Raw genomic sequence first — 18,835 nt, forward strand, 5'->3', positions numbered from 1 at the left:
TAATAATATCAAGTGCCAACTGATTGGACTGTTTTGTTCAATCAGTTGGACATAGCATTAATACTCACTATTGGTGACTAAATTAAGTGTCATAATGCAATGAATGAGGTATTCTTCATTCATGTCTCTCTGGTGACATCTGGTGTCTCACTGAAACTGAAACTAAGCCTTGTAACTTAAAGTTGTGGGTGAGTGTTGTTATTCGGAGGATGAAGGGAGCAACAAAAGGAGATAGATTTCATGGCTCAGTGCCAAGTTGTGCAGAACACCACATGCCTCTATGATTTTGCACGCCTTCCTCAGACGATATGATGATACACGGCTAAACTTGCATGGGAGGGAGCGGTATGAAAGTGTGCCTCTTCTACACTCTGATGGTTTGGAAAGGGGGTTAGAAGTGAACACCTGGGGGGTAACCCACTTTCCCCTGCAGGTTATAGCGGATGAGTACATCAGTACTTAGAATTTCCAAAAATAAGTTAGTCATTCACTCATAAAGAAGTCAGTCATCATATATAGTGCCTGCCTGCAGTCTGTTCCCTACACTGCTTTGCACTAGGATGAAGGAAGTCGTGTGTTGCCAAGCTTGCCACTATATCAGATATGTTATTGTCATATATGAAGAGGTGTCAGGAACATTTCTGTTGTGGGAGAGATTCATGATGAATTACAAACATAAAACTCAAGGCATGCATGGAGCTTTTCTCTCCCTTCTGTGCGGCTCCCCGTGACTTTGGTCTACTACTGTTCTCATTTTAACGGCAATTTATGGAGTATTTTATTTTTAAAAATATCAACTTCCACTTCCGTTAAACTTCCTTACAGCAAAGACGTTTTACACAAGACTAAAGTTTAATCATCTCTATTGCAATTACTTCAATTCAAGCACGAGCACAAGAACCAGAAACTAGACAGGCATTTTTTCTACAATTATTGACATTTCACACCTCACCATCTTCATCACCAGTTTCCGCCATCTCCAAAGTGAAACTTTGGAAACAGCGGATCCTTAGTTTGTGTGAGGATCTGCACATTCTAACATTCTAAACATTTATCCTTGGTAATTTTTTTTAAAGAAATGTTATAAATTACCATTATTTATTGTCTACGTTTTGGTTTTTTTTCTCTGCCTCATTAACTCATAGGACAGATTTCAGCTCAAGAGACACATTTCAATTATTTATCTGAAATAGCCAAGCAATGGACTGATGAAGAGTAGGGAAAACAACAATTCAAAGAGAAACTGCCAAACTGTACAGTAAAGATAGTATAATAGTTTGATGTGTTCATATCAGTTAAAAGAACAACAAAATAATCTAAAGCATATATAACAATAAAGAATATTATTAGTCAAACCTGCTTACGAATTTATTGTTAAATATTTTAGTTGTAACAAGCTGACATTCCTAAGTTATTATTATTAATGTGTTAAAGATGTATGCAATCAGCAATTTATATATATATATATATATATATATATATATATATATATATATATATATATATATATATATATATATATATATATATATATTCATCTGCCTAATTCATCATTGCTGTTTATAGTAGCATTTCTAACAGTGGGTTCCCAGAAAGAAAAAAATAAACACAACCCAGAGCTTCATGCCCCCTTTCAGTGTTAGGTCATTATTTATTACGCATTTTTATTAGCTTTTAGGATTGACATTAGATGTATTTTCCAATTTGTAATTGAGGAAAATATTTATATCCTGTGGAAATGTGTCGAAATGGTAAATTTGGTCAAGTTATTTAGGGAAATATATACTGAAACAATAGTTAATAATAACAAACACGATCCAATTTCGGGACCTGAACGCACCACACGCATGCGCATGAGCAATGTTTGCGGTCCTACCGTTGCTGCTGCTTCTGGAGCTCACCGGCAATGATACAGCAAACACCGACGGACGCTGAAAGCTGCGCTGACATGGACTCACCCAGCAATTTCTACCATTACAAAGACGGATATTGCCCAGACTCCATGTTCTGCTAACTGGAAACGGCTTGTGTTACTAACTCGGGATTATCTTTCTTTCCATTTTGACGAGACTAGTCCCGGAGGAAGGGAATAGATGCGAAGGTTTTCCTGCGACACAAGGCAGGCTAACAGACTCCACTCTCAGAGGACAACTAAAAATATGAAATATTATTGTTTTGAATTTGCTTAATTGTCTCATGTATATCAGTTAAATGTTTGAATAGAGGAGCTAAACAGAGATATACAGTTCAGGAGGCGCTAAAGGCTGCTAGCTAGCTGCAGCTAGCTACAAGTCCTGCTTTTTTATTTTAGTTGAAGCATTTAAAAGACTGGTTTCAATTTAAAATGATGGATCGATGCGTGTTTTGACAGAAGGAAGTGCATATTCACCGCAGAGCTTCATTTTCAACGTCTTCCTAAATTTGTATTGTTTTGTGAAGGACGCAAATCATATGACTTGTCACATAAGGCTGTTTAGTGTCGCCTAACAACCCGTCTACTTCATTGGCCTCACTGCAAACATGCACCACCAGGACTACGCCGGGGAGCCCCCGGGGACTGCCACCCGCAAAGCCGCTTTCCACTACCGGAGAGGCAGCAGCAGCGCGTCCGGATCTCCCTCCTCTTCTGTCGGAGGTAACCTCGCCGAGGAGAGCCCGAGCCCGGCGCAGGCTGGATCCTCCTCCACGGCTCTCCAAGCGCTGGGAGCTCAGGTGAAGAAGAAGAGCGGCTTCCAGATAACCAGCGTAACCTCGGCGCAGATCAACGTCAGTGGGAACAACAGTCTAGCGGATGACACGGAGAGCTATGATGACATGGACGAGTCCCACACGGAGGACCTGTCCTCCTCTGAGATGCTGGATGTGTCTGCATCCAGGCCTGCTGACACAGGAGTCCCAGAGAGGAGCTCCTCAGATGAGACCTTGAACAGTCTCCATGGGGTGGACACCCCTGGACTGGTGTCCCCAAATGAACCTCTGCAGCTGCACCACGTGGCTCAGGGGTCCTCCTTGGTGAATGGGTCTGTGCATCATCAATACTACCCCCAGCAGGTTCACCATCACCAGTCTGACCAAGCGTTACCAACTCTTCCCGTTGCACCAGTTGCAAGCTCCAGTCCAGCTATGATCCAGAGGCTGCTGGTGCAGGAAAACCCCAAACCTGCTGGAGCTGCAGCTCCTACTACTAATATCCAAAGCATTGTGAAACCTTCTAATGTTTCTGCCGTTGGTTCTGACAACACCACTGCAGGCGGGCAGGTGGCCCAGCCCCCCAGCCATAGCCAGGCGGCCCCTGGCTCTCGTTTCCGGGTCGTCAAACTGGACACAAACTTGGAGCCCTTCCGCAAAGGAAGATGGACGTGCACAGAGTATTACGAAAAGGAAGTCGCTCACCCAACGCCGCCTGAGGCAGCCAGAGCCATAGACGTGGCTGTGGAGACAGAGGCTGGAAACGCCGGGGCAAGTCTAGCTGTTCCCGCCCCGCAGCAGCCATACCACCCTCCCACCCAGGACTTCACCAGTCCACAGGTGGTGACACAGCCCACTGCCCAGAGCTACATTTCCTCTAAAGAGGGTGCCGGGACGACGTACATGCAGAAACCTGTAGCTGCATCTCAGCCTCCTCCTGTCACACCCCAGCCGTTACCCTACGCCGTGGATCCACAACCCCAGGGAGGTTATCCCACATCCCAGCTCCACACAGGCGTGGTTGCACCCTCAGGAGGGGTCAGACAGCCTGACTTCATCCAGCCAACCGCTCCCTTTCAGACGCAAGTTCAGCCGCCGCTTCCACATGTGAATACTGGGATCTCTGCTCCAGTTCCAGGGATTCCATTGCAGCATCCCGTCAGCATCACTCCAATTCCGGGTCAGGTTTCCGCGCCGACCCCCGCGGCTTTTGCTTCTCTTCAACCTCAACCCCACCCTCTGCCAAAAACACAACTTCAGCACCCAGTGGCCCTCCACGGTAACCCCTACAAGCCGCTGACCGCCCTGCAAGCCGACCTGCAGCCGCTGCTCACCCTCGGGGCGAACCTCGCCCATGTTCCTATAGGAGGAAGCTTGGCCAAAAACACAGAGCTGGAGAACGCCCAGAAGCTCTTGATCCAGCACCAGGATCTATTCAGTCTGCCCAGGCTGGGGGCCGCCGAGGGGGCCGCCGAGGGCCACATGGGCATATCGGTTGAAGCCAGAGCTTTCATGGCTGCTGCAGCCTTCAGGAGCCAGCATGCAGAGGGAGAGGATGACAGGTGAGAGAACAGTCTTGTTTTTAATCACACATTGGGCTTATTTTTCATTTAATCCAGTGTCATTTGCCTGCAGTTCTCTGTTCAGGGTCAGAGCGCTGGGCTGGTCACACCCCCATCTGTCACAGCTTTCTCTCAGAGCCACGGTTTGCGTCTCTTTCAGGTTCAAGCTGTTCCACTGCAGGGAAATAGTGTTTATTTTTATTTATTCCTTCAGGCTCTTAAAGAGTTATGTAGGGTGAGGGAAAAGGTGACAGAGACGCCACAAGTTGTTTCTCTGCTTCTAAACCACCCGCGTCCGGTCAAACAGGAGATTCACGTCTGATCTTTGCACTCTTCAGCTTTGCAAAGATAAAGTGTGCAACTGAAGGCTAAAGTTGATTGAATGTGCTGCAGAAAGAGCATGTTTGCATCTGGATAGGCGTTTGTCACCAGTTTGTTGACATGAATCAGCCACTGTCCTGTAGCAGACAGTCTCAGACTGACTGTCTGCTTTGTTTATGCTCATATTGTCGTACTGTTGTTCAGTGCTTTGTTTCCATCCTGTTCTTGCAGAAACAAATCCACCCGAGCGTCCACAAGCGTGAATATGTTTTATTTGGATTTTTGTATGCAAGAAATGAATACAAATTTTTCATGTATTTACGTAGTGTTTTTGGAAAACAAGCTCTTTTGTTTGTTGTCATGCAGGAAGGTGAACCTCTATCTCATTCTAGTGCAGTCATTAGCAGCTTTGTTTTTATCTGTGTTTCTCTTGCTATCAGCTTCCCCGTCTCTGCTGATGAAAAGCGATACGCTGCCAGCACTGTGTGTCACAGGATGGAGTATTCAGGGGATGTGCCAGTTTTCTTCCACAAGTGGCATTTTGCATGAGATCAACACATTTAGCTCTGGTCTCAAGGCATTGTAAATAAAATATAATGCACCCTTATCTTTGTACTCCTCACCTCATAGCTGACATACATGCTTGAGACCCTCTGAACCAAAAACACTCACCTTGGTCTTGTCAGACCATAGGACCTGGTTCCAGTATCCCTGTCCTTTGTTGACATGTCTTCAGCAAACTGTTTTGCAGACTTTCTTGTGTACAGACTTCAGAAGAGGCTTCCTTCTGGGGTGATAGCCATGCAGACCAATCTGATGTAGTGTGCAGCGTAGGTCTGAGCACCGACATGCTGACCCCTCCACCTCTTTAATCTCTGCAGCTATGCTGACAGCACTCCTGCAACTATCTTTCTAAGACCGCATTAGATGTGACACTGTGCATGTGCACTGAACTTCTTTGGTTGACCAACGCAAGGTCTGTTCGGAGTGGACCTCCCTTTTGTAGAGAGCTGAATGATCTTGGGCAGCACAGTTTCAGGGTGTTGGCAATCTTCTTGTAGCCTTGGCTATCTTTATGTAGTGCAACAATTCCACTTTTGAAATCATCAGAGAGTTCTTTTTAGCTATACTAAAAATTTAACATACCTATTCCCTATGCACACCTTAGACCTAGTAACACTATCTAGTCATACGACATTTTGGACTCAATTTGGTCATTTAGGAGTGTAGTCTCTTACTCACTTTTGTTTCCAATGGTTTAGACATTAATGGCTATATATAGTTATTTTGAGGGAAGAATAAATTTACACTGTCATATAAGCTGCACACAGACTATTTTTCACTGTGTTAAAGTGTAATTTTGTCAGTATTGTCCCATGAAAAGATATACTTAAATCTTAAGAAATTTGACGGGTGTACTCACTTTTGTGATGCACTGTAATTATGATTTTCAACACAGTTTTAAATTTAGGTTGAGTATTTCAACCATTTTACATGTGTGTATTTTTATATTATTTTTTTATTGATGTAATAAATATGTAATTGATTAATTTAAATTCAATTTCAACTATCACTTGTAGATATTGATTTATTTGCATAATGGATTCAAATTTTTATAAATTGATTTCTGACATAGAAAGAGCAGTCTAGAAAAATGTCAACATACAGCAATTTAATTGAATTATTAATTATAATTATTCCATTTCCATCCAAAAATTCAAATTCAAAATACCTGTGATTGATATGAGAATCCAAAATGCTTCTTAAAATAATTGTTGGAAAAAATAACTAATTGGTTGTAGAATTATTTTTCAAGTGTGGAAGAGCTGAAGGGACTAAAAACCTTGAATATTCAATATCAACTTCCAGTCTGAGAACCAGCTGTGTCCTTCCTGCAGGATCTTGCCCGTAGAATTCAACCTGCTTTCAGTAAGTTATTAAAAAGAGAGTGATATTAATTAGTGCTTTCAATTGGCAGTTGTGCTTCCCTGAGCAGAAGATCAGCGGTATCTTGTTTTTTTTAATATTTGGATGTTACTCCATGGTAGTTTTTGGTGCACAGGAACAGTTGGGGTCACATCTGAAGTGCTGCTTGCAAAGAGGAAATTCATGGGTTCTTTGAACAGCATGCTTTGTAGGAACTAGTTGGAAACCTAAGTCAAAAGGCAGCATTGTGCAGTTCTTCAGCTAACGCCTTTAATTGGCAGTTTCCAGCATAAACTTCCATCTTGGCTTGCAATGTTTACAGGATTATTTTAACAAAGAGGTGGTTTGTTAGAAAAGCAGCAGTACCACAACTTCATTGTTGGGTGTATCGCAATATATGGGTCTTATTTACACATATGACTTCAGCTTTTGGAGCTGTAAAAGCCGTAGCTTCAGTTTACTGTTATTTTATGCCAAAAAGCTCTCGTTAAAGCAGCATTTCTTCCAAAGTTTGCCCGTTTTTGCTTTTTCTTTAATAAGGAATGTTGAAGTTGCTATGAATCTGAACTCAAAGATGTTAGACTGCCCAAATTGTGCCTTCTTATTGTTATCTACTCGTTGGATTTTGCTATTGTTAAATAACATTAAATAATCAATTTCTGGGTTTGCAGAGATCCACGGCTCATTCTTAAGATGATGATTTATTATAAACAGACAATAGTCCTGAGGTTGTATGGTTACTGACTCATAATTTATTCATTGCTAACCCAGACACGCCTGAATTATTATTTTTTTTTCTGTCTTGACTTCCAGATCTGATAGCTGGTATAAAAAAAAAGGTTTTCTTCATAAGCCAAGAGTTTAGCTTTTTGAGTTGATAATACCAACACTAAAGAGGCCAACACTTGGTGAATTCTTTTTTTATTGCTTCATGCTCATGTCGTCTCAAAGCAATGAGTCAAGTTGAGTAATCTCTTAAACAGATTTGACACGTTTATTCTGCCTGGCACAAACTCAACGACCTCTCCAGCTGTCATAGTTGTGTTTCCCCACTAGATGGCAGCAGGAGCTCATGAATCGTGCCCCTCGGTGACAGCTGTTTAATATGCTTTGAAATCACTGACCTTAAACCAGCCCTGTGGCAAAGTAGAAACGTCCTCTTTGCACGCAATCTGTGAATAACAAAGCAGCAACGTCCTCCATGAGAAAGACGAAGCCGGTGCTTACAGTGGACTGTGGGACGTTGATTCTCCCACCTTTTAAAGATCAGACATAGTTGTTGCGTGGTGTTCTGATTTTTCATTACTGCAGTTTAAATTCCTCCAATTAAAACAGTGCGCTTTACTTTTCCAGCCCAGCTTCTGGCTGCAGAAGCTGGGCGAAGCCGACAGCCAAGTAGACGTGTATCACATTCGATTGCCAGTCGCATCTCTGGAGTTTAATCTGCAAACGCACCAAAAGATTGGACACTGTGTTTTTCTGTATTGACCAGATTTGCTGCTTTTGCAAGTCCATTTCCTTTTAATTGTCTTTTCTTAATATATTATGAGAAGTGCATTTCCGTCTTAATTAATATTGGACTAGATATGACAAATTCTGATATTTATTTTATGCTGCAACAAAACACCACAGCTTCTTGTTAACCTCAAATACTGCAATATTAGGGACCACACCCTCCTGTGAACACCTAATATCCTCAAATATTTTAAATTAGAAATGAAAATCTTTCGGTGACTAGTGATCACATTTTGATTTTTAAGGTTACGATTTGACTCAGAAATCATTTATTCTATTGAAACAGTCTAAAGGTGCAACTTAAACGCATTTTAAAATAATTTTTTTAGCATTTTGAATCAATTCAGAATTCCCAGAATTAAAAACATTGATTCCCTAAAAAAATCTGTTTTTTTATATCCAAAATATTTAAAGAAACCACAGCTTGAGAAGCAGCCAAATAAATGGCATCAGCGCCATTTATTTTTGTTTTGTTGTAACCTCTCAGAGCAGCGGTAAGAAAACTGTAGATGCCAGCTTTTCCACTGATGTATTTTTTGTGTTTGAACTAATAAAATAGCCAGTTATGGGTTTTTAAGAGGAGGTCTGACGTTTTAGATTGACTTAATTTAGCTTTTCTTGGGCGTCTGTGGTTCGAACATCAAATATACCTTGAGCACACTGGAAACAGTCTTAATTAGCACTACCTACCGGGATTCAACCAATCAGAGCCAAGGAAAAGAAAAGCCAGCCAATTGCACATCAAGTTGGATTGCATCAAGGTGTTTCAGATTCCCAAGCTGCACTTTTTTTTTTTTTTTGCTTGTGTCAAATATTTTCAATGCTATAAATTTAAGTTTCCTGCCCATAACTTTCCAAGAAAAGCTGCAATTCTGTTTTACATGCAATCTAAATCGACATGATCGGACGGATGGGGCCGCTGCCCCATTTTTGAACTTTTATTAGAGTCTTTAAACTTGCAGAAGCCACATAACGGAAAATTTTCCAGTTGTGAAATCGTAGCTTCTTAACACTGTTGTTTGAAAGTACAGCTTGCCCTGCCAGGAATAACGTGGTTATCTGGAAAAGTAACTGAAGCTGGGTTGAGAGAGTCAGCTCACCGCATGAAGCGGCACGCTGCAGAGAGCCTCAAGCAAAGTTTCTCCACCTCCGCTGTGAACATGCTCACTGTTTAGACTGGCAGCTTTTATTGAAACCCCCTGAAGGCTTCATGTGACTGCGAGTAACGTCTCGTGTTATCAGGCTGTTGTGTAATACTTGCTTGTAAAATATTCATTTAAAAGCATGAGCAAATTTAGGCTCCTTTAATGTTTTTAAATGTCAAGTATAAGGTGGATTTGGAGGTTATTCAGCGGGTTTTAGTTCCGTCTGTTTCTCTATGGTGTATGAGATTCTGGGAGATCTGCATAATCTGTCAGGAAAGTGAGGTAGGTTTGATATTTGGAGCTGCGTCGTTCTGCATCTTCTCCTTTCATGGTTCAAATGGTCCAGAAGCTGGTTATATAAGGCATTGCGTGCATGGCGGAGCGTTTTACTTGTGCTCCAAAGAGCTTCGCCCTCAAGGTCTATGATGATATGAGACCTGGCTGAGTTTTAGGGCGTTCCTTCTTCTTTGTTTTGTCTGTGTCTGAGCAAAAATCAAGGGGAATTATCCTCAACCACAAGCAGGTATAAAGCTGTCAGTGTCATTTTCAGGCTCTGGAACCAGAGTCTGAAAATGGTCAAATAATTACACTTCTGCAAACATGGAATTTTGAACCTTCTACTCTGCAAATTCAGTAAAAAAAAAAAAAGTCCTGCGTGTGCAATTGCCATTGATTCCCTGCCAAAGTTAGAGGCCTATACCGGATTATTCCGGCCTACACACATCCGCACACATAAAATGATGCAAAAAGCACACAAACAGAGAGCACAGGCCCGCAGACATGCACAGGCCCGTGCCTCCTGACTGCTAAAAAACAAGTGATGTGGAGGGAAATCGGCGAATCACATCATAGCGTGCAAACTGATGGAAAGAAAAAAAGGATGTGAGTAAAATGTAACATGGAATGTACATTTAGGAACAAAACCAGTCTTGGAGGTTTTCTGTAAACATTGGCGCCTACTTCTCAATCTTCCCTCCTTGTTTTAAAGGGAAACATATTTTTAACTGTTTTGTTTTCCTTTGTTTCTTCACTCCACATTACTTCCATCCTTGTATAAGCCCAGTTGGGTGTAGCAGAAAAGTTCTCAAATACAGTGTTTCTCTACACACTTTTTGTAGGTTTTCCTGAGTGTTAAAAAGCAATACACTGAACAGATTCTTTCAAAACTACCTATGCAGATTTTAAATGATTGCCGTGTTTAATTTTCGAACTATAATTAACAGCTTTTATAATATTTGTTCAGGCTTGTTAGTTTTGAGCAATTATTAGCAGTCTGTGTGTGTTCTGTAAGTTTCCAGAAGAACATATCCTTTATTTGAAATCTACGAATACTTGACATTACCTCTGAAACTAGTTTTAAATTATGGGCTCTGTTATTTCTTTCTCTCATTTTAAGCAAATGCAAGAAATGTAGCTAATGTTGCTATATGCTAGGAAACGAAGGTTTGTGTCTTTTTAAATGTAAAAAGGTTCACTTTATAGAGTTAAAACCCTCCTAAAATGGTGCAAAATCAACTATTTTCCACCATTTGCTATCTCACAGAGTCCAGTGTTCTTATGCAGTATGCTGTAATAATTTGCTCATGTAATATATGGGTCACTCGCTGAACAAGTGTGCCGCATGTGAAGTTATGACGCGTAGCGTTCCGTCATTATTGACCAAACCGTCTCTACTCGGCAATTGGCTGAAGGCAAACAGAGCGAAGGCTTCCCCTCCTTTTTTTTTTACCTTAGTGAGCATGTGCAAACTGACCCCCAGACCTGCGGGTACAATGTGTACAGACATGTTGGTTTCAGCAAGGTTGACCAAATGCAACCTGACAGTAACATTCAATATGAACACTCGGAGCCCTTGTTGTGGGCGTTTACAGTGGAGAAAAGAATTCGTGACCTCCACTTAATGAGGTTAATTATCAACACTGGCTCCTGTTTCTTGTTGGGTGCGTCTTTTTGTTGCACCCTGAGCTAGGTCGCCATCTTTGGATGCCGCTCAGCTCACCAACAACAGGAGGACCTATGGAACTCCTGCTGGGGAGTCTATGAATCTGTTGGAGGTCTTTTAGTGTGTGGAGGATGCTGGGAATATTAAAGTTTGGTTCCTGCTGCTAATGAGTGGGCGGAGGTGTTCTTCGGAGGGAGCCAGCGGGCTTAAGGGCGACGCAGTCAACAGTGGAACATCCTATTGGATGGATCTGTCTAATGTCTGCTGACAGTTTACATAACAGCAGAAAGAAAGCTGACATCACCGCCTAGGTCTCCTCTCTGCTCACCAATCATCTTACAGTCTATATATGTCCAGACTCACACAACACAACACACACACTTATTCCTCCTTCTCCCTTCCTCATCCATCCTGGGTTCTATTGTTGCTCAGGCTGCCCAATGTGAAGCTTCTTCAGATTAGAGGTGGGGCAGCGGTGGTACTGCGGTCTGTTTTGGTGGTGTGTTGGTGGGGAGGGGGTTGCTTAGGTCCGGTGTTGTGACTCCGTGAGCATCAATGAGAGAGAAGGGGCAGACGGTGGCAGCAGGAACAGCAGCACGGGGCCAGAATGCCCGGGCCCTTAAGCTGCTCTTCTGGGAGCTTGAGAAGCATCTGAAGAGGTAACCGTGGCTGTTTTTATTACGCTGCTGGAATCGAAGCAGAAATATTTGTATTAAGGTTCCCTGCAGCCCCTTGATGAAACGCACGCCCGCCTGCATCTGCAACAAGAGATACACATCCATCCGCTCTGCATGATCCAGCCCTGGAGGGCTGCCTTCCAGCACGCTCTGTTCTTGTTTCTGCACATGTTTCGCATCTTTTCTTTGAGTGTGTGAAAATATGCGATTGAAATGATTTTTTTGTAGGTGCAGTTGCACCAATTAATCACAACTGTCAAAGATAAAGAACTGAATCACAAACCCTCTGGAGGTTAGCTAATAAATCTTACATCTCAACAGCGAACATCAAATCATACCTTTTTATTTTCAAACAATCTGTATGGAAGTGTAGTGGCTTCAAAAAGCTTTCTTTAGATTTTGTCATATTAAAACCACAAATTTTAGCTGACTTTGATTGGAATTGTAAGAAAACCTCACCAAATATTGATTTGTTCAATGTTCATTTCTGAAGTCTTCCAGAGTTAAAACAATAGTTTTGTTGTTTTTAAATGAATGTGAACGTGTTTTCTTTGCATTATTTGAGGTCTGATTTGTGTCTGCTTTCTTACTTTGACCATTTCTCGTTTTCTACAAATAAAAAATTCTTATCAGAGACATGTCAATATGACTACTGAATAAAAGAACAATGTTCATTCTACTCAGACACATAGTTATAAAGAGTAAAATCAGGGATCCATTCAATAAGCTTTGTTTATTATGTTCCAAAAGCACAATTGTGAAAGGTGTAATAATTTGCACAGCAATCAAAAATCAAAAGTGAGCAATTTCCTTGCTGTTCAAAAAAAAAAAAGGACTGGGACGATGTCTTGCTTTTTGTTCTTAGATCTCTGCATAATTCATGTCAATATTTGCATGAATATATAAAGCCTGCTGCCGTTAAGCATTTCCGCTTACGTGTCTGTTACGTCCGCGTGCCACCTTTATGTTGACCGTTATATTGTCAACTTTGAAACAACGTGAACTCATCAAACCCTTATTCTCAACCTTATCAGCCTGGTTTTGTCACATGAAAACCAGCTCGATGTGACCACCGTTTCCACCAGGTAGTTTAATGTGCGACACCGAGTACGCGGTCATAAAAATCATTCCTTGCGCTTCGAGTCTGCGTCTGGCTGGTTTTTGTGTTGTGGTAAAGTAACCAGCAGGCAGTCTTGGAAGGTTTGGCCTCTACCTGGTTACGGACAGATTTAACTCTATAAGGTGCTTAAATCAGGAGCAGGTGATTGAAATGAGCTCAGATGTGACTCAAAGTTTACGAAATGCATGAATGACCAGTTGCTAGATGCCCACTCTGACTGAATGCTGATGTGTTTGTGGTGAGGGGTGAAAAAGAGGGGCGGGACGGTTTCAGTTTGACTCTTTATTTCAACTCCAGCTGCACACACAAAATGTTCTTCCTGTTCTTTGTGTGCTGTTTGGCTAGTTTCCATAGGAACGCCAACAATCCACACCTTAATGTGGTCAAGCTGTCGACTCTTAACTCAGATACATTCGTCTGACATGACTACTGTTTAACGGAGTCCATTAGACAAAAATGTGTAGAAACTGAAATAGATGAAAGTCTGTCTAATCCCAACTCTTTGTTGTTAGAACATACTGCCAGCAGGGGGAGACATCACTACACCTGCAAACGTTTGTGTATTTGGGGATAAAACCAGTAGATAAGACTGAGAGCAGAATGTGTGTTTTTCTTGGTAAAGCAGGCGGAGAGATGCAACATATATTATACAATGAGCAACTTCTTCCCCATTCTGACACGTGGGAGTGTCTGTGTTGCACATAAATTACGTTAATGAGCTCCCCCTCTCAGCCAATCACGGAGCTGCATGCGCTGTTTTGCCGCATGAATTACCCGGAGAGGGAGCCGAGCTGCGAGCAGCAGCAACCCGTCGCTTCAGTCTTTTGTGTACTCTGTCCCGGCTGCAGTCGCCCCGGAGGTGTGACGCTGGGGGGGCCGACACAAGAAATAATGCGCTTTTTTTCTACTTTTCTACTGCTGGACTGCCGGTTCTTCCAGCCGCTCTGCCACCTCCGGGGCTTTTAAATGGGTGGGATAGCATGAATTCCCAATGCTACACGGTGGCGATGGACCTTGGTGTTTGTCAGCTGAGGAATTTCTCTATCTCGTTTCTGTCCTCTGTGCTTGGAAAGGAAAGTGCTACAGTCACAGTTGATAATAGGTAATGTCTGCCATAGTGACTCTTGTTTTGGATCAAATCTCTGAAATGAATGACTTCTTTTTACCCGACCCCATTGAAACAAACAGGCTTCATTATTCACTCATAGAAAGAGATTTTATTTTAAAAAGTAGCAGCCAATCAGGACTCTGCTTGCTAAGATCAGACTCATTTCTTCCCACATTGCTCAGCCTCTGTGACATCATTCTGTTTTGCTCTCTGTTTCTCTCGCAGCTCTTCAGGGGCGAGTGTGGTAGCCATCGACAACAAGATCGAGCAGGCAATGGTAAGCTGGCCGTCCTGTCTGCATGAGCGTTATGTAACCCGTCCAGTGATGCAGAGAGATGCTGCCACTGGATTCTGGCCTATTTACAGTTCGCTGTGCCTGTTTTCTTCCTTTCTTCTGGGCTTAGAATTTGTTCGGCTTGTTTCTGCACCTGCTTGTTTGGACTTTTTCTGGTTGGGAGCTCAGTGTGGCTCCCTCCTGTTTCTCACGCACAGTGTTGCCAGGCAAGCCGCAGCCTCCCCTCCATGCTGTATAAATAACTCGGCAGCCAGTTGGCTCCTCCCAACCCGATGCAGGAACATTTTGTTCCGTGGCTGAGGAGGAGGCAGGAGGGGTGGGGTCCACAGAGGAGGGGATGCTGAGATTATTCAACAAATCCCGCCGCTGCGTAGGTCATCATGACAATAATCCGGGACACTGTTCTGTTTTAATCTTCATAAAACACATTGATGACATCATAGTTAGTTCTGAGAGCTGCAAAAACTAAATAAGGTCAATTATGATGCTCAAATGATGCAATCAGCTAATAAATCTCCTTTATACTTCTTCACATGTTTTTCCCATTTTAACCAGGGGGAATTGTCGAGTAGAAGGAAAAACTCATCCTGATTTTCAAACTTTTTAACCAAATAGAATTCTGAAAAGTGCGGCATGCATGTGTATTAAAGTCATAGTTGGAGGAAAAAAAGTCAAATTCTTAAAGAATCAGGACTTTAACCCTTTAGATGTCATCTCCAAAATATTTACATGTCATCTAATAGCAGTTAAGGGGTTTTGACTGGACCGCTCTAACCTCTGAATATGCTTCATGATCCAAGCCAGAAATTTTCTTCATGTTTCTGACTAATAATGAAATATTTAAGCATGCGCTGATAAACGGAACCCAATTTCCTTCATTTTGGGAGATCAGTCGATGTTCACATGTGAATCCATCGATGTGTCCACCTCTGCAAATGTCTAACAATGAAAACGTCCTCCATTTTTCTGCCATGAGAGGTGTGACCAACAAAACAGCACACCAAGACATGTCTGCACAATTGCAGTTAGCAATAGTCAACCCGCCGTTGCCAATTTCATAACTTCCTTTCTATATTTGGCACAAAAAAAAAATCAATTTAGGCCAAAATAAGAATTGACAGGTCAGGATTTTTAAAGACTGGCCAGAAAACTGCAATCGGTGCATCCTGAGAAATCCTTTTATAAAATTAAATGTTACATTTTTAAATACATATTAAAATGAATCCGACTTATTAAAAAAATGGCTAAAATGAGGCAAAAAAATTTTTTTTCAATTAGAAATACCATATGTTAAAAGTTCTGCAATTATGCAGAATAATACAAATTGTTGATGGCAGAGGCTTTAATGTGAAATAATGAGGACATATTATTTGTGTGAAATGCAGAGCAATAAAGCATGGTTTATGAAAAAGAGGCTGATTTCTGAGCCACGCCTGTTAAAGCATGTTTGCTTCTCCGTCAGGACTTGGTGAAGAGCCACTTGATGTACGCCGTCCGCGAGGAGGTGGAGGTGCTGAAGGAGCAGATCAAAGAGCTGATGGAGCGCAACACGCAGCTGGAGCAGGAGAACAACCTGCTGAAGACGCTGGCCAGCCCCGAGCAGATGGCTCAGTTCCAGGCCCAGGTCCAGACAGGCGGATCCCCAACCGGTGCTGCCCAGGCTCCGCCCCCAACCGGACCCACGCAGGTCCTCCCCTCCGCACAGAACTCTGGCACATCAGGATAACACGGAAAGCCCACACTGGAAAGAACGCCCCCCCATCATCACCACCACCTCCTCTCCCAGGATGAAGGACAGAGGTGATGGAAGACAGAAGTTGAGGAGGAGCAGGAGGAATGACTTACTGTGAATGGACATTAGCATTAAAAGACTGACCCCGAGGTCATTTGGAGGCTTCACCTGAAAACTCTTTTGTTGCACATTTAATTTAACTGAAAAACTCGAGTTGCACCAGAGCGAGCGTGTCTGTGTGCGTGATCCCGCTTCGTCTTTTACTGCCCGCTTCAGACAATCGTCTTTGTCGTCCCGGTGATGAACGAGGGGAGAACACAGCGTGCCATCCTGGATGTGAACATCAGCCACCCAACCAGACCCACCCATGGAACATGGACATGGAATCAAGTCGCTTTTATTTGAACATGGACAGATTATAAAGATGTGCTTTTTCTTTGTGTTTTTTTTTTTTGCTCTTGTTGATGTAATTAATGTTAAAATAAATAACCGAAAAGGTGAATAAATAGGACAAGACTGTTTGTAGGTAACTTTGTACAGACTAAATTTCCAGTTCAACTCTGCCAAGTGCCTGGTTTCTAACCATAGATACATATATAGAAGTTTTTCTATGTTTCATGTTTGTGCGTGTGTTTATATATATATCTATCTATGGTTTCACCAGGTTTTAAACTACCTGTGATGTCTGAACTCAGGGTGGGAATAGAAGATTTATTTTTTACCTCCACACTAAGATGCTGTCTCTCCTGCAGTGATGCATGAACTCTCTGCTGTTGCATCAAATAATCTGGACTCTCACCATTTTATTTGGGGACATGTGGAATTATTTTTTTTCTTCCTTTTTTACTTTAAATCGTTTCTTTTCCCGTCTTTTTGTACAGTCAAGTGTGTAAGTTGCTCGTAGTGCGACTGGAGCGCTGAACACAATAATGTAACACTTGTCATGAGGGAAGGAAAAAATGCGTTGGCAGAATTATGTCCATGAATTGTGCATGTTCCTTCAAGCCCATCACAAATGTGACGTTTCGATTGCACTAGACAGTTGCACCTCAAATAAAAAAGTATCAAATAATAATGGACTGTTTGCTCTTTTCAAACTAAAAAAGGTTTTACAACTTCATGTTTACCAAGGTATTTGATGTGGTTGTCTTCAATCTTCTTCAGAACCGCTGCAATACGGACTGCTACAGGAGATTCTTGTTGCCCATAACCATCAGCATCTTCAACAACTCTAAAGGAAATTGAATTATACCTGCAAAAATTGATTTGAAAGGTGTAATTCAAATCTCAGGTATTTGAATTATACCTGCAAAAAGTTTCATTCGTTAATTTTGAATGAAACAAAATTATTTTCGATTTAAAATCTATCATTTCAGAATTACGGATTTTGAAATTATTGATAGATGAAGACAGATTTTTGCAGATGGAAAAAAAAACTGCAAATAGGCAAATTAGTTTCATATACCAGAGCGATTAATATAAGGTGCCAAAAATGACTGCAATGCTGCACCTGAATCTTACAATTAAGCAACACATGATTTAAATCATTGAATGTGATTTATTAAGCCACATTCTATGCAACTAAATATATGTATGTCTTTTCCAGGGCAGATAAGAAAACAGTTCTAGATTGAATTCAGTGCGGCTTGTCAGATGCTGTGTTGACGCCACAGGAGCAGATATTCTATTTCAAGGCCAAATTGTAACCTGAAGGTACAGCAGCTGGGATAATTTTAGAAACTCTTCTAGGTTAAACGTCTCTTCCTGCTTGGCTATGTTGAGGTCATTGCAAGTCACTTTAAGGAGTCCAAACGCTCTAACCGTTGGGATGTCATTTACTTCCTGTGATTTCTTTGCCCCGCTGATCCTGGATGCTGACCCCACGGCGGCCCGTCTGGGTGGCTGAGGGAGGATCAAACGCTGCTCCTGCTCCCGGTGTCCAGATGGCACTTTCACAAATCCCATTTCATTGACAAAAGGTGTTTTCGTCAAGCGGGCTGGTTTGGGGACAGGATGTTCTGAGAAGCAGGGGGATCATGCATGGATTAACTGGATCTATTTGTGGCGTAGGCGACGTTTGGAGGCAGCGCCGCGCCATCCACGTAGAGCGGAGATCTCAATCTGCTCTTTGGAAGTTAAACAAATTTTGCTCCTTTGTGTATTTTCATACCAGTGTTTCCAGACATGTAAAGACCAAAGTGCCCCAAAACTGACCCTAAAAATCCTCTTTACAGCCACATGAGGTGACCCCCCATCGTGTTGTTGATGTATTCCTTATTGTTGAGAAAGCAGGCAACCCTGCTGGTTAAAGCCTGAATTTCCAGACTGTCAATAAGCAGGCGTCCACCAACTGTGAGGGGCTCCACATGGGGATTAGCTCATCCAGAGTCTAAGCCCGGAGGAGGCACTTTGTGTGTCACCCCGGAGTCTCTAGGAGGCAAAAATCCCAAATTCACAAACACTTAAAACCAGATTTTGTGATGGAAGTCAAGGAAGCAGACGAAAACCTTAAAGCACATAATACTAATTTCCAGAGCATGTAAATCTGGGCTTATAGTTTAATTTAATGTCCAATTCCAGTAAAAGAGCCTCTTTAATACCTTCTGCACCAATCTGATCAAATCATTCACCAGAGGAGTCTTGTTTCCTGCTCCACATGCAAACACACATGCAGCCAATAAGGGCTCCCTCCCCTGAGTCCGAGTCAGTCGCCGCCGCCGCTGCAGAGCGAGTCATCTGACGCTACACCAGAGGCCGACACGAGGAACACTGTCTGAGTGTGGACATTCCTGAAGTAGGTCTGC

At 42.3% G+C, this 18,835-nt stretch overlaps 1 protein-coding gene across 3 annotated transcripts; it reads left to right on the forward strand.

The window, feature by feature from the left end:
- The first annotated feature begins 1,888 nt into the window (after positions 1–1,888).
- zgc:65895 (uncharacterized protein LOC393546 homolog) lies at positions 1,889–17,106 on the forward strand. Of its 3 annotated transcripts, none has more exons than XM_055059227.1 (3): positions 1,889–4,250; positions 14,230–14,281; positions 15,762–17,106. In XM_055059227.1, the coding sequence occupies exons 1-3, from the start codon at positions 2,521–2,523 to the stop codon at positions 16,023–16,025; spliced, it is 2,046 nt and encodes a 681-aa protein (XP_054915202.1). In that variant the 5' UTR covers positions 1,889–2,520; the 3' UTR covers positions 16,026–17,106. The 3 variants fall into 3 exon arrangements, with proteins under 3 accessions (XP_054915202.1, XP_054915204.1, XP_054915203.1); XM_055059229.1 differs by lacking the exon at positions 1,889–4,250 and adding an exon at positions 11,476–11,758; XM_055059228.1 differs by lacking the exon at positions 1,889–4,250 and adding an exon at positions 13,651–13,998.
- The last annotated feature ends 1,729 nt before the right edge of the window (positions 17,107–18,835 follow it).

The sequence above is a fragment of the Poeciliopsis prolifica genome, unplaced genomic scaffold (genome assembly GCF_027474105.1).
Source record: "Poeciliopsis prolifica strain line A6 unplaced genomic scaffold, Auburn_PproV2 SCAFFOLD053, whole genome shotgun sequence".
NCBI lineage: Eukaryota > Metazoa > Chordata > Actinopteri > Cyprinodontiformes > Poeciliidae > Poeciliopsis > Poeciliopsis prolifica.

Excerpts from the sequence above, each read along its gene's own strand:
- zgc:65895 (XM_055059227.1), top strand. The coding sequence starts at position 2,521 with ATGCACCACCAGGACTACGCCGGGGAGCCCCCGGGGACTGCCACCCGC. Across the intron at positions 4,251-14,229 it reads GCAGAGGGAGAGGATGACAG|CTCTTCAGGGGCGAGTGTGG; the intron begins GTGAGAGAACAG and ends TTTCTCTCGCAG. Across the intron at positions 14,282-15,761 it reads ACAAGATCGAGCAGGCAATG|GACTTGGTGAAGAGCCACTT; the intron begins GTAAGCTGGCCG and ends CTTCTCCGTCAG.